Source organism: Pristiophorus japonicus, chromosome 15 (genome assembly GCF_044704955.1).
Source record: "Pristiophorus japonicus isolate sPriJap1 chromosome 15, sPriJap1.hap1, whole genome shotgun sequence".
Classification (NCBI taxonomy): domain Eukaryota; kingdom Metazoa; phylum Chordata; class Chondrichthyes; family Pristiophoridae; genus Pristiophorus; species Pristiophorus japonicus.
The window spans coordinates 35,336,498-35,359,843 of NC_091991.1; the positions used below are offsets into that span (position 1 = coordinate 35,336,498).

Below are 23,346 nucleotides of genomic sequence, written 5' to 3' on the forward strand. Positions count from 1 at the left end.
AATGGCAGACCAGTTAAACAAATATTTCGGTTCTGTTTTCACGAAGGAAGACACAAATAATCTTCCGGAAATACTAGGGGACCGAGGGTCTAGTGAGAAGGGGGATCTGAATGATATCCTTATAAAGCGGGAAATTGATGAGATTGAAGGCCGATAAATCCCCGGGGTCTGATGGTCTGTATCCCAGAGTACTTCAGGAAGTAGCCATAGAAATAGTGGATGCATTGGTGATTATTTTCCAACAGTCTATCGACTGTGGATCAGTTCCTATGGACTGGAGGGTAGCTAATGTAAACACCACTGTTTAAAAAAGGAGGGAGAGAGAAAACGGGTAATTATATACCGGGTAGCCTGACATCAGTAGTGGGGAAAATGTTGGAATCAATTATTAAAGATGAAATAGCAGCGCATTTGGAAAGCAGTGACAGGATCAGTCCAAGTCAGCATGGATTTGTGAAATCATGCTTGAGAAATCTTCTGGAACTTTTTGAGGATGTAACTAGTAGAGTGGACAAGGGGGAACCAGTGAATGTGATGTATTTGGACTTTCAAAAGGTTTTTGACAAGGTCCCACACAAGAGATTGGTATGCAAAATCAAAGCACATGGTATTGAGGGTAATGTAGTGACATGGATAAAGAACTGGTAGGCAGACAGGAAGCAGAGAGTCGGGATAAACGGGTCCTTTTCAGAATGGCAGCCAGTGACTAGTGGAGTACCGCAGGGCTCAGTGCTGGGACCCCAGCTCTTTACAATATACATTAATGATTTAGATGAAGGAATTGAGTGTAATATCTCCAAGTTTGCAGACGACATTAAGCTGGGTGGCGGTGTGAGCTGTGAGGAGGATGCTAAAAGGCTGCAGGGTGACTTGGACAGGTTAGGTGAGTGGGCAAATGCATGGCAGATGCAGTATAATGTGGATAAATGTGAGGTTATCCACTTTGGGGGCAAAAACACAAAGGCAGAATATTAACTGAATGGCGGCAGATTAGGAAAGGGGGAGGTGCAACAAGACCTGGGTGTCATGGTTCATCAATCATTGAAAGTTGGCATGCAGGTACAGCAGGTGGTGAAGAAGGCAAATGGTATGATGGCCTTCATAGCTAGGGGATTTGAATATAGGAGCAGGGAGGTCTTAGTGGAGTTGTACAGGGCCTTAGTGAGGCCTCACCTGGAATAAAGTGTTCAGTTTTGGTCTCCTAATCTGAGGAAGGACTTTCTTGCTATTGAGGGAGTGCAGTGAAGTATCACCAGACTAATTCCCAGGATGGCGGGACTGATATGAGGAGAGACTGGATCAACTGGGCCTTTATACACTGGAGTTTAGAAGGATGACAGGGGAAACTTACAAGATTCTGACGGAACTGGACAGATTAGATGCGGGAAGAATGTTCCTGATGGTGGAAAAGTCCAGAACCAGGGGACACAATCTTAGGATAAGGGGTAGGCCATTTAGGACTGAGATGAGGAGAAACTTCTTCACTCAGAGAGTTGTTAACCTGTGGAATTCTCTACCGCAGAGAGTTGTTGATGCCAGTTCATTGGATATATTTAAGAGGGAGTTAGATATGGCCCTTAAGGCTAAAGGGATCAAGGGGTATGGAGAGAAAGCAGGAAAGGGGTACTGAGGGAATGATCAGCCATGATCTTATTGAATGGTGGTCGAATGGCCGACTCCTGCACCTATTTTCTATGTTTCTATGTCTATGTTTCTATGTGCCTATTTTCCAGGCACTAAACTATGTCCCAACACGGCTGGCAAAAAGCACAGGCTCATTACCAGCCGATAGTGTGCTGCCCGCCATATTGGTGTAGGCAGATGAACTGGTGCCAGCAGCACACGTCCAAATTAAACTAATATCAGAATATCATTTAAATTACAGGACCCATTTTTGACATTGGTCTGCCTGAGAGCATTACTCACACAGCATAACATGACGCTAACAGGCAACCAGGCCCCTGTACTTGCCTGAATGTGGAGTCGGAGGGGGGGGCAAGAATGTTCCTCCTGACCCCACGTTAAAAGAACGCAAGCCTGGCCTGATCTCCCACCCTGCCAAAAGGCCACTTTGAATCCAGCATTGGCCCGATCTGCAGTCACGATTTGCCAGCAGCTCTCTGCAGCTTGCCGACTCCGTTGAAGTGAGATTGAGGGTTCCAAGGCTTTACCATTTGTGAAATTCCATTACATTTAAGCCTGCAGGCTTGAGCAAGTTATAATGTAGATGTGTGAAACGACTGCTTGGTGCACTGCCACTACTGAGATATTTTCCCTATTCTATGAATGTATTGTACTTGGTGAAAGTATTGTGCCTACAAACATGTACAATAATGCCTACTATTGAGCGCAGTTGCTCCTTACACTTGATGTTGTATTCCTGCCCAAACCTGCTTTTTGCATGCTCTTCAGATGCTCTATTATAGCTAAGGTGTATTAGGCTAGAAATTCCCCAGCCTGTCGTTATTTGATAAATAATGTCATTTTTGTTAAGAAACAAGAATTAAAATGTCGCCATTTTTTAACGGGTTAAATTTGGCCACAAAATGCGCATGTCGTTAAAAAATGGCATTGCATGAGGATTCGCGATGGAAACTGCAATCTTGCCAACTTTAGCCAGAGGCTCACCAACACCAAAAATACAGGCCCTGGGAGGAGAGAAAACACAAAAAAAGTTGCACAAAATTAATTCCTATAGAATATTGGTGCATATATAGTTAATTAAACACGTTAAGAATATTGAACATTGCAACATTAAGATCCCCAATCATCATTAATTATAATTCTGAAATTGTTTTTCATAAGTGGTTTGGATCAGCTCATTTTTATTTCATAATTTCAAAATATCATGACTGTCTTCTCGCTATTCTAATATCTAGCTGTCTCTCAAATTAATCTAATGTTGTGGTCACAACCACCCTTCCTAGTAGCTTGTTCCAGCAGTTGATCACTCTGCAAAGAAATAATTTGTGAAGTTTGTTTTCAATTTGCCCGTCAATCTGTGCCTAGCATTACTGAAAGTACTGTTTCGGATTTAATTTCTTTATTCCATTATGTATCCAGTATATTTCTCAGATCACCTCCTGATAAGTTTGTTTTGGAGGCTGAGGAGCCGTTACCTATAGCATCATTGTAGGCTTGGGGCCAGAAAGAGGTAATACAGGTACAACGTCTTGAATCTGGAACTCCGAAAACCGGAATTGTCCAAAAACCGGGCATTTTGCGCATAGCTGATGGAGTCGTCCAGAATTATTGTCCGAAAACCGGACATTTTTTAGGCAAAACCCAAAATCTGGCACAGATTTGACGCGGGATTCCGGATTTCAGACAAGAAAATCGTCTGAAATCCGAATCCTCAATCGAATCTGTGCCGGATTTTGGGTTTTGCCGGACTTTGGACGTTGCTGCTCAAAACCCAGCACAGATTTGGTCATGGTGTCCAGATTTCAAACTACTGATTTTCTTGTCTGAAGTCCGGAAAAATCCAAAAACCAGAACGGATTCAGTCCTGAGGATTCCAGACGTTGTACCTGTATAAGAGAATTCTTCATGTATAGTGAGACCATATGATGGGCGATTGTAACCTGTATTATGTAATTCAAGTGCCATAATTTTGTTTTCTAGCTGCGAAGAAACATGAAGCAGCTAAAGAAGTGTTCAACAAAATCCCACAGGATTCAGTAAGTGAGGTGTACACAAACTGGGATGATTACGGAATGGATAACATGCCTCCAGCAGAGGAAGAAAATGCTATCCGGGAGCACTTGTGCATAAGGGCTTATCTGGTAAGATACAAGAGATAATTCTACAATCCTGCACTCCTAGTAGCAAAACCATGCTCAAGGGGAATACAGAACAGAAATATGGCTACATTGTTGGAGTCTCAATACTCCTCTGCGCTTCCAGTGCGTGTACAATTCGCTCTATCATTTTGAAAGAAGGTTGATGACAGACCATCTTAAGTTTCCTGTGTGGGAACATCAGCAGCAGGTCGGGGCCATGAAAGAACCGGCGAGTGGCGGCCTGGGAGTAGTGTGGCGACATACACATACCACCCCAGGGTACAGCGCCAGCCGGTCTGGGAGGGCGACTGCTGCGAAGTGGCTGACGAGATTGGACATCACCATAAACCCAGGTCGGTGATTGGAGCGTGGGCAGGAACGGCGAGGTTGGGGCGAAGGAGCGGCGAGAGTTTACAGAGCGAAGTGATCTGGGCCCAAGAGAGGCGTGAGTTCGGGGCACAGAAGAGGCATGGGCCCAGGGGTAGCACGGACCAGCCCACACTGCGATATGTGTGCGCACTAGGTCCGTGCAGCAGAGCTGGTCTCCAGTCATCGTGGTTAACCCTGGCCACTGGACCAAGACCAAGCTCTGTCAAGCCCGTGTGGTGACTGGTGTGCAACAGCCACCACATGTTTAAAAAAAAATCCACGCACAGGCATCTTCTACCCTTCCATATGCAGTTCAGGACCTGAAATAGTAGGTCCTTCATTGAAACACCTGTGAACTCATTGAACTCATCCCTTTTTGGCGTGGAAGCAAGTCATCCTCGATTCGAGGGACCGCCCAAGTAGAAGATCTTAAGTTTACAGTTACATTAACATTTAATTGGCCAGCACCTCTAAAGATAAAATGTGTATGATTTCAGCTCAGTGGCATAAAAAGAAGATGCTTGGAGATTTTGCATTCTGAAGAATGCTCCCTTCTAGTTTGTCCTGTAACTCAATTTTATAAATGCATGTCAGTTATTTTTCAAATGTAATACTTTAATAGCCCTGTGAAAACATCCTGTGTAATCTTGTTTTTTTTTTACTTGTATTGAAGAGGTATACTCTTTTATGTATTCTCCAATCTTTTGTTTTTAGCTAATTAATTTTTTATAAATTATGCTCTTCTCCAGGAAGCTCATGAAGCATTCAATGAATGGTTTAAACAGATGCAATCTGCACCTCAGGAACCCACCATTTCTGCAAGCGCAAGTTTCACAGAAACAGTGGCTCATGAGCACAAACAGAAGAAATTCCAGGTTCAAAATATATACAATTTTAGCTGTTGCAATGTGTTTTTCAATGTTTTTTGGTACTGATGTTTGCTTTCTTCCAAACAGCAAGATTATGAGAGATGGAGTGGCCATTTGGAAGCATCAACCAACGAAATAAAAGAGAGGATCTATAATGTTTTGCTTTTTGTGAATGGAGGCTGGTTGATTGACATCAGAGAGGTAACATATAACATTTGTTGAGCTATTCAGAATTTTTTGCTTAACTAATAAATTTAATAACAGACCAAAGGGGAAAAAAATGAATTTTTATAGCACCTTCCATGTCCTCGGGATTGCTGTTTTGCAACCAATGGTTTACTTTTTCAGTACTGTCGCTGCTGTGTAGACAGCAAATTTGCATACAGCAAATAAATGAATAACCAGGTAATATGATTTTGGTTGCTAGTTTTGGAAGGGACGTTGGTCAGGACAACAGGAGAGCTCCCTGCTTTTCTCCATAGTGCCATTGAATATTTTGTGTGCCTGAAAAGGCAGACAGGGCCTGCTGCCAATTGAGCCAAGTTGGCACTTAATTTTATGTAGGAAGCAGAATTGAATGTGAATGAAAGTAGAAAGTGAATGTATTGCACTTTGATTAAAAGGCTTAGTTTTTATAAATAGTTGAATACCTTATATAGGTGGTTGCGGAAATCGAGGATACGTGGCTGCTAAATGTGAGAGATGCGTTGGTCATCTATTAGCTATATGGTCACGGTCACATGACACAGTTGATTATCACGGCTGGCTTCTGTGTTGTCAGTGTAACTTAAGGACCTATTGGTTTACCTACCAAAAGATCTGATCATTTTTCTTGATTATGACTAGTGTTTTTCTCCTGATCAGCAACAAGGTATAAATCAAGTGGTTTATCCCAAATGACTTCCCATTCTTCTAAGCAAAATAAGTGGAAGATGGAATGGCTGACTTCTATATGGCACTCCATCTTTGTGTATAAAAAGTTGATAAAATTAATTTGACTGAGTAAGAATAATGAGCAGTCAAGTCTATGGGTTGTACTGAACCACTTTATTTGGTATCTACTTTAGCAAAACAATGTCTATATGAAGCATTAATGAATACAAACTTGTTTTCTGCTGAATCTCCAAGATGGTTTCCAGGCTCTGGTAGAATATTTTGAGAGCCTATTTTATCTGCCTGTTTATACATTCTCTGTGCAGTGCCATCACTGGCAGAAGATTGATGCTGGATATTTCTATCTTGTCTTTGACCAAAACTTCAACTATGGCCTCCCAGTGCCAACCAAAATCTAGTAGAGATACTGCTGTACCTTAAAAATAAACTTGTTAGCAAAATCAATATTTTACATGTTAATTAAATATTTTTAAACTTAATGGTATCTCATTTTAAAAATTGCATCAACCAGTACAATGTAAAATCACGTTCTCCTAAATACTTCATTTTAAGTGAAATTTTTAGTGTTCGGTTGAACTTGTTTCTTGTATCTTAGTAAACGTTCTGCTATTAGGCTACAACTGAACAGAGAAAAGAGAGGTTAACTTATTGGGGCTGGACTCTTTGTTAAAACTGGAAGTTAAGTGAGCCCTGCAATAGGACTGAGCACACCATGTGCAAGAGGACAACAGATTTAAGTCCAGAGTCGGCAGTGCTGGGAAGAGTTAGAGTTGAATAGCTAGCAAGTATTTTGAAAAGTTGGATAGGAGTGAAGATTGATGCGTGATAAGCAAAGATCACAATGTGATCATAAAAAGGCATTAAATAACACTAGTTAAGTAAGGCATGGGAAAGATGCACACAAAAATACAAGAGGCAAATGAAAAAGGGGAAAATGTGTAATTGCTGAAAATCTGAAAGAAAATAGTAAATGTTGAAAGCACTGCAAGTTTGTTGACACGGAGAGACCGTCTAACCCTTGCCAAAACTGTTATGACAAAGGATCTACACTCAAAACATCAACCATTGTCCCCGCCTCCCTCTCCCAGATGTCAACTGACCTGAGGTAGGTAGCTCAGACTTGTTGTCAAAGTTCAGAACATAGAGCTTCAGAGCACCCAGAAAAAGAGATTCAGTTTCAGTTGAGTTTGGTTGGAGCAGTGTAGGAGACCAAATATGGACGCCTCAGAATGGAAAGAAGAATTCAAATGGTGAGCCTAGAGACCACATTAGCAGACAAAATGACGATATTTAATAAAATGGTATGAATGGCCTGTCCTCAGCAAGGGCCTTAGTTTCTTCCTCCTGAGGTCCCAGGCCAAAAAATATAATTTGGTAGAACACGAGCATGCTGAAACAATGAGTTTCTTGGGACAGTTCTGTTTTTGTTTATTTTTAGGAGGATGTATAAACTTCTAGTTTGATGGCAGTAGAGATGAGATTGGTGACAGTCTGAGAAATGATGGATAGCATGGTCACTGTTCAGAGGATGGTAGGAGTCAGATATTTGGTGTTATGTCTCAGCAAACTAGATCTACCTCTATCATACCTTGTTAGCAAGTTTGATACTGGAGTTGGAATTGAGGAAACCAAGGGCTACGTTCAGAGGAAGATGGATTAGAGTAAGGGGAGTGAAGCAATTCAGTTAGTCCATATTGTGGTAGCAGTTCTTGATCAAAAAATCGGGAAGAATCAGATTGGTGACAGCCTGGAAAGTGCTGGTTTGACGTTTGATAGTGGGGTCATGGTCCACAGAAAGATGGACCTCAATCATATAGAGAAGGGATAGATTCAGGATGACAGCTGCCGCAGGGGGAGTCAGAGTCATGAGGTGGAAACACTGGGCCAAAAGAGGGGACGGCAGCAAAACTCAGTATCGTGTTGAGTTTGGAGTTAATTGACACAGGAGTGAAAGTGGGTGAACTTAAAAGGCCCTTGCTGAGAACATCATTCATACCACTTTGCCAAACACATCCTTTCTGTTAACATTTATTTTATGTATTTTTCCCATACCTTGCCTTATCTTTTCATGCCCCTTTTAATAATTATTCATTGCTTCACAGATCTTTGTACATCAACACTTTTTTTCCAGCTTTTAAAAAAAAAACTTAGTTTGCTGACAATTCAGCCTGTTTTCTGCTTCTCTGTGACAGGATTCAGCGTTCCTGACAACTTCTGTCTGCTGCTCCCTTGTGTTGTTCAATCCTATTAAGGGGCTTGTTTATCTTCTACTTTCCTGTTCTGTTGAAATGTTAACCTATTTTCTCTTTATAGATGCTAACCGATGCTGTGTATTTCCAGTATTTTCTGTTTTTATCAGTATACAATGATTACTGGTTTTGGTAACCCAGGAGAGTTATTGGATCAATAAAAATTAGGAAAATAGCTCAATTTCACCTAACATTCCAGGTGAAATGTTGTACTTAACCTGCAGCAGCTTTAACAAAGTTCCTAAAGTTAACTGAAGTGTTTACTATGACCTAGGATGCTGAAGAGGATGCTGAGCGCAGTCACCAGTTGAATTTGTTACGTCAACTCTGCCTCCCAATGATGTGCTTCTTGCTTCACACTGTACTGCACAGCACTAAACAATACCAGCAATGCTTAAAACTGGCTGATATCATTTCATCAGAACAACACAAGCTTTATCAAGTAAGTTGTGTACACAGATACGCTATCTATTTAGAATCTTTTATTTAAAGACAGTAATTTTATTTGAAAGATTCCTTAATCAATCTTAACATTTGAATGTGCTGAAAGAAGTTCACTCTGGTTGTACATCTGGCTACCAATCCTGATATTTGAAAACATTTCCAATCAAGGTGAAAGATTTATTGCTGTTGAGTGACTAATTTTAAAACATGATTCATAGAAACATAGAAAATAGGTGCAGGAATAGGCCATTCGGCACTTCGAGCCTGCACCACCATTCAATAAGATCATGTCTAATCGTTCATCTCAGTACCCCTTTCCTGCTTTCCCTCCATACTCCTTGATTCCTTTGGCCGTAAGGGCCATATCTAACTCCCTCTTGAATATATCTAACGAACTAGCATCAACAACTCTGTGGTAGAGAATTCCACAGGTTAACAACTCAGTGAAAAAGTTTCTCCTCATCTCAGTCCTAAATGGCTTACCCCTTATCCTTAGACTGTGACCCCTGGTTCTGGACTCCCCCAACATCAGGAACATTCGTTCTGCATCTAACCTGTCCAGTCCCGTCAGAATTTTATATGTTTCGATGAGATTCCCCCCTCATTCTTCTAAACTCCAGTGAATACAGGCCCAGTCGATCCAGTCTCTCCTCATATGTCAGTCCTGCCATCCCGGGAATCAGTATGGTGAACCTTCGCTGCACTCACTCAATAGCAAGAACATCCTTCCTCAGGTTAGGAGACCAAAACTGAACACTATTCCAGGTGAGGCCTCACCAAGGCCCTGTACAACTGCAGTAAGACCTTTCTGCTCCTATACTCAAATCCCCTAGCTATGAAGGCCAACATGCCATTTGCCTTCTTCACCGCCAGACTCCTAAAAGCTTTTGAAATGCCTAAAAAGATTTATCGCAATACTATGTTGGCTTTCGTACAACAAAAGAGTTGTCTTTTTAACACTTTAAGTACTATAGTTAACATGGCATTCCTGCTTAAGGGGTCATCCATAATTGTACAGGTAATGTGTATGCTTTTTTAAAGGACATGCCTGGGGTAAACTATTGTGGGAAAGGTGTCTATTAATAATGACATCTGAAGAATTGCATCAAGAAATTTTAATATTCAAGTATAATGCTGAGAGCTTTGTAAACATCAAACTATATAACTTGTAACAGTTTTTCACTTTTAAGATACTCTGAAGCTGCAGTACCTGTATCTGCAATAATTTCAACATACTAATATTTAAACTGTGACACAAAATGTAAGCTATAAGTTCATGTATACTTATGTGACAGCACTAACCAGTGGATATTTAAAAAATGATTTTTTAAATTAATACCTATTGTCCTAATTTTACTCCTTTGCATCTCATTCATTCCTATATATGTAAAATTGGCACCACTTGGTAGTATGCAGGCCCGTGCCCACAATTCCCTGCACAGCTAGTTCCTGATGTTGGCTGTACTATTGGCAAGCAGAGGTATAGAGGTGCTCTTGGTTATTGAGAAACACTAACACAGTCCTTGGTACAGGTAGCCAACCCCCCCCCCCCTACCCCACCTCGCTTTTTATGCTAGGAAATGATGCATGTCAGGGGGAAGCTAAAGAAAGTTGAAAATAATTTTTTTTTTTTAAAGGGTAATAAATAAATTTAAATAATACAAAAATGACAATCACTTAACGACTAAAAATATTTTGCTCAATAAACAATTGACTTCGGGTCTATTAGGTCAGGTATCTGCCTGCATTCCTGGACTTCTGATATTGCCATGATGGTGAATGTAAAATGTGCTGTAAAGATTTTGTGTTGAAGGACAAAGCACAATTAAGTATGGAGTGAAATTGTTCTACAGTTTTGATTTAGGATTTTTTTTTTGCTTTTCTGTACAACAGGTGTTTTCTAAAGAAGAAATGATGAGATTTTTGCGGTTGCTGAGGGAGTCATCACTCATGCTGTTGGATCAGAACCTCGATCCCCTGGGATACGAATTACAGCCCTAGTTGATAACTAAAATAGCTGTGAGAGGGTATGATTCTGTCAAAATAAGGATCAGCAATTTGCAGATTTCTTTAAAGACAACTTAGTAATTACCCCCCTCCCCCCCACTTATCCTCATGTTTAGAAGGTTAAACTTTGTTTAGCAGGAAATTGGGGATACTTGGATTTACAATTTTATTGAAAATGTTTAAATTTTTTTGTACAAAAATCTTTACGGAAAGTAGTCCTATTTTGTAATTATTACAAGCCAATAAAGTGAAAAAGTTTCAAGATGCTGTATTGATGGAATCAACCCGGTTGTATTTTCCCCATTAAAAATAGATTGAAATCTACAGATCATACTCATCACATACATTGCACATGCTGGCAAATCAGTAGGATACAATTTGATAATTCTATTACATGCATTATCAGCTTTTTAATTAGCTAAGTTTTAAATTACTTTACTTTAACTAGACTTGTTTATACCCAAATACTTTTTGTTGAAGCACATGAAATAGTTTAAATGTTGCAAAGATATAATAATTTTATTCTTTTGGTCAACAATTATTTTTATTAAAAAACAAGTACATAATCTAGGCCAACACTTCAGTGTAGTACTGAGGGAATGCTGTTTTGTCAGAGGTGTCATCTCGGTTAAACAGGTGGATGAAAAGATCCCATGGCACTATTCGAAGAACAACAGGAGAGTTACATAGAATCCATCGCACCAAAACATAGAAAATAGGTGCAGGAGTAGGCCCTTCGAGCCTGCACCACCATTCAGTAAGATCATGGCTGATCATTCCCTCAGTACCCCTTTCCTGCTTTCTCTCCATACTCCTTGATCCCTTTAGCCGTAAGGGCCATATCTAACTCCCTCTTGAATATATCCAATGAACTGGCATCAACAACACTCTGCGGTAGGGAATTCCACAGGTTAACAACTCTTAAGTGAAGAAGTTTCTCCTCATCTCAGTCCTAAATGGCCTACCCCTTATCCGAAGACTGTGTCCCCTGATTCTGGACTTCCCCAACATCGGGAACATTCTTTCCGCATCTAACCTGTCCAGTCCCGTCAGAATCTTATATGTTTCTATGAGATTTCCTCTCATCCTTCTAAACTCCAGTGTATAAAGGCCCAGTTGATCCAGTCTATCCTCATATGTCAGTCCAGCCATTCCGGGAATCACTCTGGTGAACCTTCGCTGCACTCCCTCAATAGCAAGAACGTCCTTCCTCAGATTAGGAGACCAAAACTGAACACAGTATTCCAGGTGAGGCCTCACCAAGGCCCTGTACAACTGCAGTAAGACCTCCCTGCTCCTATACTCGAATCCTCTCGAAACCTATGAAGGCCAACATACCATTTGCCGCCTTCACCGCCTGCTGTACCTGCATGCCAACTTTTAATGACTGATGAACCATGACACCCAGGTCTCGTTGCACCTCCCCTTTTCCTAATTTGCCGCCATTCAGATAATTTGCTTTTGTGTTTTTGCCCCCAAAGTGGATAACCTCACATTTATCCACATTATACTGCATCTGCCATGCATTTGCCCACTCACCTAACCTGTCTTAAGTCATCCTGCAGCCTCTTCGCGTCCCCCTCACAGCTCACACCACCAACCAGTTTAGTGTCATCTGCAAACTTGAAGGAATTGAGTGTAATATCTCCATCAAAATCATTACTGTATATTGTAAAGAGCTGGGGTCTCAGCACTGAGCCCTTCGGTACTCCACTAGTCACTGCCTGCCATTCTAAAAAGGACCCATTTATACCGGCTCTGTGCTTCCTGTCTGACAACCAGTTCTCTATCCACATCAGTACATTACCCCCAATACCATGTGGTTTGATTTTGCACACCAATCTCTTGTGTGGGACCTTGTCAAAAGCATTTTGAAAGTCCAAATACACCACATCCACTGGTTCTCCCTTGTCCACTCTTCTAGTTACATCCTCAAAAAATTCTAGAAGATTTGTCAAGCATGATTTTCCTTTCATAAATCCATGCTGACTTGGGCCGATCCTGTCACTGCTTTCCAAATGCGCTGCTATTTCATCTTTAATAATTGATTACAACATTTTCCCCACTACTGATGTCAGGCTAACCGGTCTACAATTACCTGTTTTCTCTCTCCCACCTTTTTTTAAAAAGTGGTGTTACATTAGCTATCCTCCAGTTCATAGGAACTGATCCAGAGTTGCTAGACTGTTGGGAAATGATCACCAATGCATCCACTATTTCTATGGCCACTTCCTTACGTATTTTGGGATGCAGACTATCAGGCCCCGGGGATTTATCGGCCTTCAATCCCATCAATTTCCCAAACACAATTTCCCGCCTAATAAGGATATCCTTCAGTTCCTCCTTCTCACTAGACCCTTGGTCCTCTAGTACTTCCGGAAGATTATTTGTGTCTTCCTTCAGGAAGATAGAATCAAAGTATTTGTTCAACTGGTATGCCATTTATTTGTTCCCCATTATAAATTCACCTGAATCTGACTGCAAGGGAGCTATGTTTGTCTTCACTAATCTTTTTCTCTTCACATAGCTATAGAAACTTTTGCAGTCAGTTTTTATGTTCCCGGCAAGCTTCCTCTCATACTCTATTTTCCTCCTCCTAATTAAACCCTTTGTTCTCCTCTGCTGAATTCTAAATTTCTCGCAGTTCTCAGGTTTGCTGCTTTTTCTGGCCAATGTCTATGCCTCGTCCTTGGATTTAACACTATCCATAATTTCCCTTGTTAGCCATGGTTGAGCCACCTTCCCCATTTTATTTTTACTCCAGACAGGGGTGTACAATTGTTGAAGTTCACCCATGTGATCTTTAAATATGTGTTATTGCCTATCCACCGTCAACCCTTGAAGTATCATTTGCCAGTCTTATTCTAGCCAATTCACGCCTCATACTATCGAAGTTACCTTTCCTTAAGTTCAGGACCCGAGTCTCTGAATTAACTGTGTCACTCTCCATCTTAATAAAGAATTCTACCATATTATGTTCACTCTTCCCCAAGGGGTCTCGCACAACAAGATTGCTAATTAGTCCCTTCTCATTACACATCACGCAGTCTAGGATGGCCAGCCCTCTAGTTGATTCCATTCGGCCAACAGGCAATTCGGTCCATGGTCGAGGCCAACGTCTATTCTCCCAGTGTCTGACAGACATTCCTCAAACAACATTGTTAAAACAGATTAAGTGGTAATTTATCTCTGCTATTTGTGGAACCAGCTGTGCACAAACTAGCTGCTGTGCTTCCTAAATTACAGCAGTGATTTCATTTCAAAAGTACTTAATTGACGAGGAAGCACTTTCGGATCAAAAGCACTATATAAGTTTAAGTTTGTTCTTTTAAAATCGTAACTTTCTTTTGCTGCAGTATTTTCTTCTGGGTAAAATCAAGTGTTCCTTGAAATATTAACTTAAGTTCTACATTATTGGCTGAAAGCCACAAAACAAATAGATTTATTGCAGAATTTAAATGAAAATTCAGCAAGATTTAACTTTTAATTTGTCCCTCAATAAATTTTTTAAAAACATCCTGAAGATATGTGGGAATTGTCATCAAATAGTAACCTCAGTCTATAGCTACAGCTTGTCACTTTCTAGCTTTAGTCAATTCACGTCCCTTAGACATAGTAACATAGAAAATAGGAGTAGGCCATTCGGCCCTTCGAGCCTGCACTGCCATTCAATAAGTTCATGGCTGAACATGCAACTTCAGTATCCCATTCCTGCTTTCTCGCCATACCCCTTGATCCCCCTAGTAGTAAGGACGACATCTAACTCCTTTTTGAATATATTTAGTGAATTGGCCTCAACTACTTTCTGTGGTAGAGAATTCCACAAGTTCACCACTCTCTGAGTGAAGATATTTCTCCTCATCTCGGTCCTAAATGGCTTACCCCTTATCCTTAGACTGTAACCCCTGGTTCTGGACTTCCCCAACATTGGGAACATTCTTCCTGCATCTAACCCTTGTCGAAACCCGTCAGAATTTTAAACGTTTCTATGAGATCCCCTCTCATTCTTCTGAACTCCAGTGAATACAAGCCCAGTTAATCCAGTCTTTCTTGATATGTCAGTCAAACCATCCCGGCAATCAGTCTGGTGAACCTTCGCTGCACTCCCTCAATAGCAAGAATGTCCTTCCTCAAGTTAGGAGACCAAAACTGTACACAATACTCCAGGTGTGGCCTCACCAAGGCCCTGTACAACTGTAGTAACACCTCCCTGCCCCTGTACTCATATCCCCTCGCAATGAAGGCCAACGTGCCATTTGCTTTCTTAACTGCCTGCTGTACCTGCATGCCAACCTTCAATGACTGATGTACCATGACACCCAGGTCTCGTTGCACCTCCCCTTTTCTTAATCTGTCACCATTTAGATAATAGTCTGTCTCTCTGTTTTTACCACCAAAGTGGATAACCTCACATTTATCCACATTATACTTCATCTGCCATGCATTTGCCCACTCACCTAACCTATCCAAGTCACTCTGCAGCCTCATTGCATCCTCCTCGCAGCTCACACTGCCACCCAACTTAGTGTCATCCTCAAATTTGGAGATGCTACATTTAATCCCCTCGTCTAAATCATTAATCTACAGTGTAAACACCTGGGGCCCCAGCACAGAACCTTGTGGTACTCCACTAGTCACTGCCTGCCATTCTGAAAAGTACCCATTTACTCCTACGCTTTGCTTCCTGTCTGCCAACCAGTTCTCAATCCACATCAGCACACTACCCCCAATCCCATGTGCTTTAACTTTGCACATTAATCTCTTGTGTGGGACCTTGTCAAAAGCCTTCTGAAAGTCCAAATACACCTCATCAACTGGTTCTCCCTTGCCCACTCTACTGGAAACATCTTCAAAAAATTCCAGAAGATTTGTCGAGCATGATTTCCCTTTCACAAATCCATACTGAATTGGACCTATCATTTTACCTCTTTCCAAATGCACTGCTATGACATCCTTAATAATTGATTCCATCATTTTACCCACTACCGATGTCAGGCTGACCGGTCTATAATTCCCTGTTTTCTCTCCCTCCTTTTTTAAAAAGTGGGGTTACATTGGCTACCCACCACTCGATAGGAACTGATCCAGAGTCTATGGAATGTTGGAAATTGATTGTCAATGCATCCACTATTCCAAGGCCACCTCCTTAAGTACTCTGGGATGCAGACCATCAGGCCCTGGGGATTTATCGGCCTTCAATCCCATCAATTTCCCCAACACAATTTTGCGACTAATAAGGATTTCCTCAGTTCCTCCTTACTAGACCTTCTGACCCCTTTTATATCCGGAAGGTTGTTTGTGTCCTCCTGAGTGAATACCAAACCAAAGTACTTGTTCAATTGGTCTGCCATTTCTTTGTTCCCCGTTATGACTTCCCCTGATTCTGACTGCAGGGGACCTACGTTTGTCTTTACTAACCTTTTTCTCTTTACATATCTATAGAAGTTTTTACAGTCCATTTTAATGTTCCCTACAAGCTTCCTCTCTTACTCTATTTTCCCTGCCCTAATCAAACCCTTTGTCCTCCTCTGCTCAGTTATAAATTTCTCCCAGTCCCCGGGTTCATTGCTATTTCTGGCCAATTTGTATGCCACTTCCTTGGCTTTAATACTATCCCTGATTTCCCTTGATAGCCACGGTTGAGCCACCTTCCCTTTTTTATTTTTACGCCAGACAGGGATGTACAATTGTTGTAGTTCATCCATGCGGTCTCTAAATGTCTGCCATTGCCCATCCACTGTCAACCCCTTAAGTATCATTCGGCAATCTATCCTAGCCAATTCACGCCTCATACCTTCAAAGTTACCCTTCTTTAAGTTCTGGACCATGGTCTCTGAATTAACTGTTTCATTCTCCATCCTAATGTAGAATTCCACAATATTATGGCCACTCTTCCCCAAGGGGCCTCGCACAACGAGATTGCTAATTAATCCTCTCTCATTACACAACACCCAGTCTAAGATGGTCTCTTCTTTTCCCCCCCTCCTCCCCCTAGTTGGTTCCTTAACATATTGGTCTAGAAAACCATCCCTTATGCACTCCAGGAAATCCTCCTCCACCGTATTGCTTCCAGTTTGGTTAGCCCAATCTATATGCATATTAAAGTCACCCATGATAACTGCTGCACCTTTATTGCATGCACCCCTAATTTCCTGTTTGATGCCCTCCCCAACATCACTACTACTGTTTGGAGGTCTGTACACAACTCCCACTAACGTTTTTTGCCCTTTGGTGTTCTGCAGCTCTACCCATATAGATTCCACATCATCCAAGCTAATGTCCTTCCTAACTATTGCATTAATCTCCTCTTTAACCAGCAATGCTATCCCACCTCCTTTTCCTTTTATTCTATCCTTCCTGAATGTTGAATACCCTTGGATGTTGAGTTCCCAACACTGATCATCCTGGAGCCACGTCTCTAATCCCAATCACATCATATCTATTAACATCTATTTGCACGGTTAATTCATCCATCTTATTGCGGATACTCCTTGCATTAAGACACAAAGCCTTCAGGCTTGTTTTTTTAACACCCTTTGTCCTTTTAGAATTATGATGTCGTGTGGCCCTTTTTGTTTCTTGCCTTTGTTTACTCGGCCTTCCACTATTGCTTTTTACCTTTCTACCACGGTTTCTGACTCCATATTACTTCGCCCTGTCTCGCTGCATAGGTTCCTATCTCCCTGCCGTATTAGTTTAAACACTCCCGAACTGCATTAGCAAATGTTACCCCCAGGACATCAGTTCCAGTCCTGCCCAAGTGCAGACCGTCCCTTTTGTACAGGTCCCACTTCCCCCAGAACTGGTTCCAATGTCCCAGGAATTTGAATCCCTCCCTCTTGCACCACTGCTCAAGCCACGTATTTATTCTAACTATCCTGCTCCCTCTACTCTGATTTGCACGTGGCACTGGTACCAATCCAGAGATTACTACCTTTGAGGTCCTACTTTTTAATTTAACCCCTAGCTCTCTCAATTCAGCTTGTAGGACCTCTTCCCGCCTCTTACCTATATCGTTGGTACCTACATGTACCACGACAACTGGCTGTTCACCCTCCCTCTAGAATGCTCTACAGCTGCTCCGAGACATCCTTGACCCTTGCACCAGGGAGGCAACATACCATCCTGGAGTCTCGTTTGCGGCTGCAGAATCTCCTGTCTATTCCCCTTACAGTAGAGTCCCCTATCACTATAGCTCTCCCACTCTTTTTCCTGCCCTTCTGTGCAGCAGAGGCACCCATGGTGCCATGAACCTGGCTGCTGGTGCCTTCCCCTGGTAAGTCATCTCCCCCAACAGTATCCAAAACGGTATATCTGTTTTGGAGGGAGATGACCGCAGGGGACTCCTGCACTACCTTCCTGCTCTTGCCTTGTCTCTTGGTCACCCATTCACTATCTGTCCTAACCCTTACCTGCGGTGTGACCAACTCACTAAATGTGCTATCCATAACATTCTCAGCATCGCGCATGCTCCAGAGTGAGTCCATCTGCAGCTCCAGTGCCGTCATGCGGTCTGTCAAGAGATACAGCTGGACACACTTCCCGCACACATAGTTTCCAGTGTCCCTGACTTCCCACATAGCACAGGAGGAACATGACTCGGATCCGAGCTCTCCTGCCATGACTTAACCCTGAAATTAATTTACTTGCTAAAATTTACTTAAACACCAAACAGCTACTTAGTAATTCACTGCCAATTAAATCAATCTAAAAGTCAGTCTAAAAGAGAGTTATACTTACCAGTCGAACAGCCAACTACTTACCAGCTTGGCTGTGACGTCCCCTCTCGATTTCGCACCCCTCTATCTTTGTCTGCAGCTGGTTGGGCTGGTCTCTGGGCCTCCGTCTCCTAATCTCGCACTCCATATCAGCTGCTCTAGTGTCAGCACTGGTAGGGAAAAACAAGACAAAACAGCACTTGCCACCCCCACTTGCCCTTAAAACTCACCCACTTACGAAACTCACGAATGCCACTCTGCTGATACACTCTGTGCTCTGCACGAGCTGCCTCTTTTTAAACTGCATCTAGGTCAGATGACTCCCTACTGGTCAGTTGTTTACAGAACTGGTTTTAACTAGCTGCTAATTGCCTCTTACTGGAGAGTTACCTTGTTTTTCTCTGCCTAAACCTGAAAGATTCCCAACTATTTAACTTTTCCCCTTTAAATTAAAGCTACTTACTTAGAAGCTACTGGCAGTTGCCACTAACAATTTACTCCAGCCTCCAAATGGTTTAAAGAGAATAACCCTTAAAACTCTGGTATGCAGTCTGTGTGGGATTGTACATATGTTTTGTAAAATTACAGTGAAACTGTTTCTGATTGTCAAATACTGATAATCTGACCAATACACAATATACCTGCACTAAGAAACTATCTGAAGTCACTATCAAAAATGACTTGGGTTTTTCTCTCTTTAACCTTTTTAAATGCAAGTAGCAGTCTTTCTCTTCTCTCCACAAGCTATGTTGTGCAGCGCAAGTATACTCTACCGAGACCTGGTTGATTTGCATCACCTGGCACAAATTCTTGATCTGATGACTGCTATATATTGCACAAAAATCTTTGTACTTTGGTTTTCATCATTTGTTTTGAGTGCTGATATATACAAGAGAAGTGTTCAAGAAGTACTGGCCATTAAAAAGGCCTACAACAACCCAAATTCAACAGAAGCCCTTGCTTGGAATTGCAATCTATCATCTTTGCACTGTGCCAATAAGTACTGGCTTCACATTGGAGGCTGTGGCTATCCCAGTATTCATAGCATAAGCAGAAAGTCTTATTACAACTGCAGATATAGAATAGTAGGGCTCCTGCATAAACAAAAACAATCTTTGTCACTGTCTCTGTCTCCAACTTTGATTCTTTTTGTGTTACGGTCTTACATATTTTTCAATATTTTCTACCCTTGGTTTAGATTATTTAGGCTCATCTTAAATCACTCTCCTGGGCAAGTTCCAACTCCCCACCTTTGAGTGTGTCTTGGCTTAGCCTCAAGATCTAGATATGCCCAGGATAACAAGTAGAGTCCTGTTGTTTAGCAGCACTGGAGAAAGAGATGGGGCTTAGTTTGACTGGAGGGTGGCACTAGGCTTTGTTAGCATTGGAACATGTCCTGGAGTTTGACAACTTGTGTAGGGGTCCTAGAACGTGACAGCCTGGGGTGGTACTTGGGTCCTATGGCATCACTGGTGGGGAAATTTGAGGTGTGGCAAAAATAGGGACGGAATATGGCTTTTAAATATAAATACTTGTTTAAAAATATAGGTGAAATCTTATTCAAGTTTTTATTCTGTCGGAATTCTGTCAGCAACGAGAAATGGATTTTGTGAGCAGTGCCGAGGGTTGAGGGATCATGCTTGGCAGCACTGGCAGGAAGAAGGGGTAGGTCTGGCAGTGTGATTTGTAAGTTTCTAAAATCTCTGCAGTCACTAAATTTGGTGTTGTGTGATTGGTTCCCTGACATGTGTTGTGGTTCCTGGACAAGTGTTGCTCTCTGTCTCGTGCACACTCCTGTTACCAAATGTTTACATTTTCCATCAACAAAACATGGGTGATGGCAATCGGCCTTTCTGACTGCTTGAAATGCTTTCAAATTCAATTAGAAAAAACGTAACATTTTCTCTGTCTCCATTCATTTGTCTGTCCCCTTTTTTTCTCTTTCAGCATAATCTACTTCCTAAAGTAAAAAAACTACTTGTTAAAGTTAAGGTGAAATCTTGCACGTTTTTATTCAAATCAATTTTCCATTTAAGAAAATAATTGGATGCTTATTATCTGATTGTAACAAAAATAGAAGTAGGTGTGAATCAGTGCAGTTTCTGGGACTGTTCTCTCCCATGCGCACACTTTTTTCCTCTTCTCTCTCTCTCTCCCCCCCCCAATCAATGCTCCTCTTTACTAGAATAAAGCTTTGTCCACTCTCTACTTGTGTTTCACTCTATCTTTGTATACTATCCCTTCTCTCTGTTGCTGTCCCATACTTTTCACATTCGTGGTGTCTCAGAATCGTACAGCACAGAAGGAGGCCATTCGGCCCATCATGCCTGTGTCGGCTCTTTGAAAGAGCTATCCAATTGGTCCCATTCCCCTGCTTTCCCCATATCTATGTAAATGTCTCCCCTTCAAATAAATATCCAATTCCCTTTTGAAAGTTACTACAATGTATTGAATTTGCTTTCACCAGCCTTTCAGAGAATGCATACCAAATCATAACTCTAACCATTTTTTTTTAACTCTCCTTATCTCACCTCTGAGTCTTTTGACAATTGTAAGTCTGTATCATCAGGTTACCAACACTTCTACCATGGAAACCATTTCTCCTTATTTACTCTTTATCAAAACCCTTCATGATTTTGAACACTTATCAAATCTCCCTTTAATCTTCTCATTTCTAAGGACAACAATCCCAGAATCTCTTGTCTCTCCACATAACTGAAGTCCTGCATCCCTGGTGCCTTTCTAGTGAATCTCCAATGCACCCTCTTTAAAGACTCGACATCCTTCCTGAAGTGTGGTCCCCAGAATTGGACACAATACTCCATCTGGGGCCTAACAAATTATTTATAAAGGTTTAGCAAAACGTCCTTGCTTTTGTACTCTATGCCTCTGTTCATCAAACCAAGGATAGCATTTTTTTTAATAGCCTTCTCAAAGATTTGTGTATGCACCCCCTCTTCCCCCCCCCCCCCTCCCCTTACCGATCTCTCTTCCTGCACCCTCTGTACCATTTTGTTTATATTGCCTCTCTTCATCACTAAAATGAATGACTTCACACTTCTCTGCGTTAAATTGCATCCGCCATCAATGTTCCCTCTAATTTTTTGGGCCATTCAAAATTCCGCACGTGTGCGGTTTTTCTATTTGAAAGCCGGCACACTGGCTGCGTGGCCGGGTAGCTTTAAGGGACAATTGTCTGCCCTTTCACGAGTCTGTCTGTCCTACTGAAGTCTCTTTCTATCCTCCTTACTGTTTACTACATGTTGGAGTTCCATGTCGCCTGCAAATTTGAAATTCTATCCTGCATACTCAAGTCCAGGTCATTAATGTATATAAAAATGAGAAGTGGGTCTAATACTGACCCCTAGGGGACTCCACTGTATACTCCAGTCTGAAAAACAACCATTCACCCACTACTCTCTGCTTTCTTTCTCATCACTGTCCAATTATTTTTTCATTGTTTCTGTCCAAGTGACCGAGAAATTGATCTGCGCCTGACTTTGAACATGAACCCAATGGCAAATGCAAAACTTCTACTTTGAAACTGACTAGCAAGAGGATCGGAACAAGACTGATATGCGGGGGTGTCAGTTGTGCAGGAGATGATTGAACGCCGGGAGCGCCTGCACCGAAGTAACAGAGTCCGGGTGGGGGAAGCAGGCATGGAAAATAGGTGCAGGAGTAGGCCATTCGGCCCCTCGAGCCTGCACCACCATTCAATATGATCATGGCTGATCATGCATTTCAGTACCCCATTCCTGTTTTCTCTCCATACCTCCAGACTGGGGGGAAGCAAACATTGTTCAGCAGCGGCTCACAATTTTAATATGGAGCCAGGAGCAATGCTCCTTATGCTTTTGGCTTAACATTAAGGTAGTAAAAATAAGGTGGTCGCTTTAAGGACTGCTGATTTAATTGCTCTGGAGAAGGAGGAGACTCGGCCACTTAGAGGAAGAGGGGTGGGGGGGAGATGGCGGAGACGGAGGAGGAAACTCAACAACTTGCATTTATATAGCACCTTTAATGTAATGTCCCAAGGCACTTCACAGGAGTGTTATCAAACAACAAAATTTGACACTGGGCAGATGACCAAAAGCTTGGTCAAAGAGGTAGGTTTTAAGGAGCGTCTTAAAGGAGGTAAGAGAAGTAGAGAGGCAGTGAGATTTAGTGAGGGAATGCCAGAGCGTAGGACCTAGGCAGCTGAAGGCATAGCTGCCAATAGTGGAGCAATTAAAATCGGGGATGTTCAAGAGGCCAGAATTGACAGAGATTATAGGGCTAGAGGAGATTACAGAGATAGAAAGGGGTGAGGCCATGGAGGGATTAGAAAACAAGAATGAGAATTTTAAAATCGCAGTGTTGCTTAACCGGGAGCCAATGTAGGTCAGTGAGCACAAGGGAGAAAAGTGAACGGGACTTGGTGCAAGTTGGGACATGGGTGACTGAGTTTTCGATGACCAAGTTTATGGAGGGTAGAACGAGGGAGGCCGGCTAGGAGTCCGTTGGAATAGTCAAGTCTAGAGGTAACAAAGGCATGGGTGAGCGTTTCAGCAGCAGATAAGCTGAGGCAAGGGTGGAGATGGGCAATGTTTTCATGGAAATGGGTGGTCTTAGTGATGGAACGGATAGCGGTAGGAAGCTCAACTCATGATCAAATATAACACCAAGATTGCGAACAGATTTGGTCAACCTCAGACAATTGCCAGAGAACCAAGTTTGTGGCGTTAACTGAAGACAATGGCTTCGGTGTTCCCGGTATTTCATTGGAAGAAATTTCTGCTCATTCAGTACTGGATGTCTGACGAGCAGTATAAGAGATGGTGGAGAGTTCGGAGAGGTGGAGGAGAGATTGAGTTGGGTATCAATAGTGTACATGTGAAAACTCAGTGTTGCTGAATAATGTCACTGAGGGACAGCTGTGGCTCTGTTGGTAGCACTCTCACCTCTGAGTCAGAAGGTTGTGGGTTCAAGTCCCACTCCAGAGATTGGAGCACAAAAATCTAGGCTGACACTC

At 42.0% G+C, this 23,346-nt stretch overlaps 1 protein-coding gene across 2 annotated transcripts in view; it reads left to right on the forward strand.

Annotated features, from left to right (window-relative positions):
• nup107 (nucleoporin 107) overlaps positions 1 to 10,876 on the forward strand; it is a 65,620-nt gene extending 54,744 nt beyond the window's left edge. For both annotated transcript variants that reach the window (XM_070900306.1, XM_070900307.1), the window contains exons 24-28: positions 3,625 to 3,785; positions 4,901 to 5,026; positions 5,108 to 5,221; positions 8,438 to 8,605; positions 10,501 to 10,876. In XM_070900306.1, the coding sequence (XP_070756407.1) occupies positions 3,625 to 3,785; positions 4,901 to 5,026; positions 5,108 to 5,221; positions 8,438 to 8,605; positions 10,501 to 10,608 (677 nt within the window). In that variant the 3' untranslated portion in view covers positions 10,609 to 10,876. The remainder of the gene's footprint in view (positions 1 to 3,624; positions 3,786 to 4,900; positions 5,027 to 5,107; positions 5,222 to 8,437; positions 8,606 to 10,500) is intronic.
• Positions 10,877 to 23,346: the final 12,470 nt, after the last annotated feature.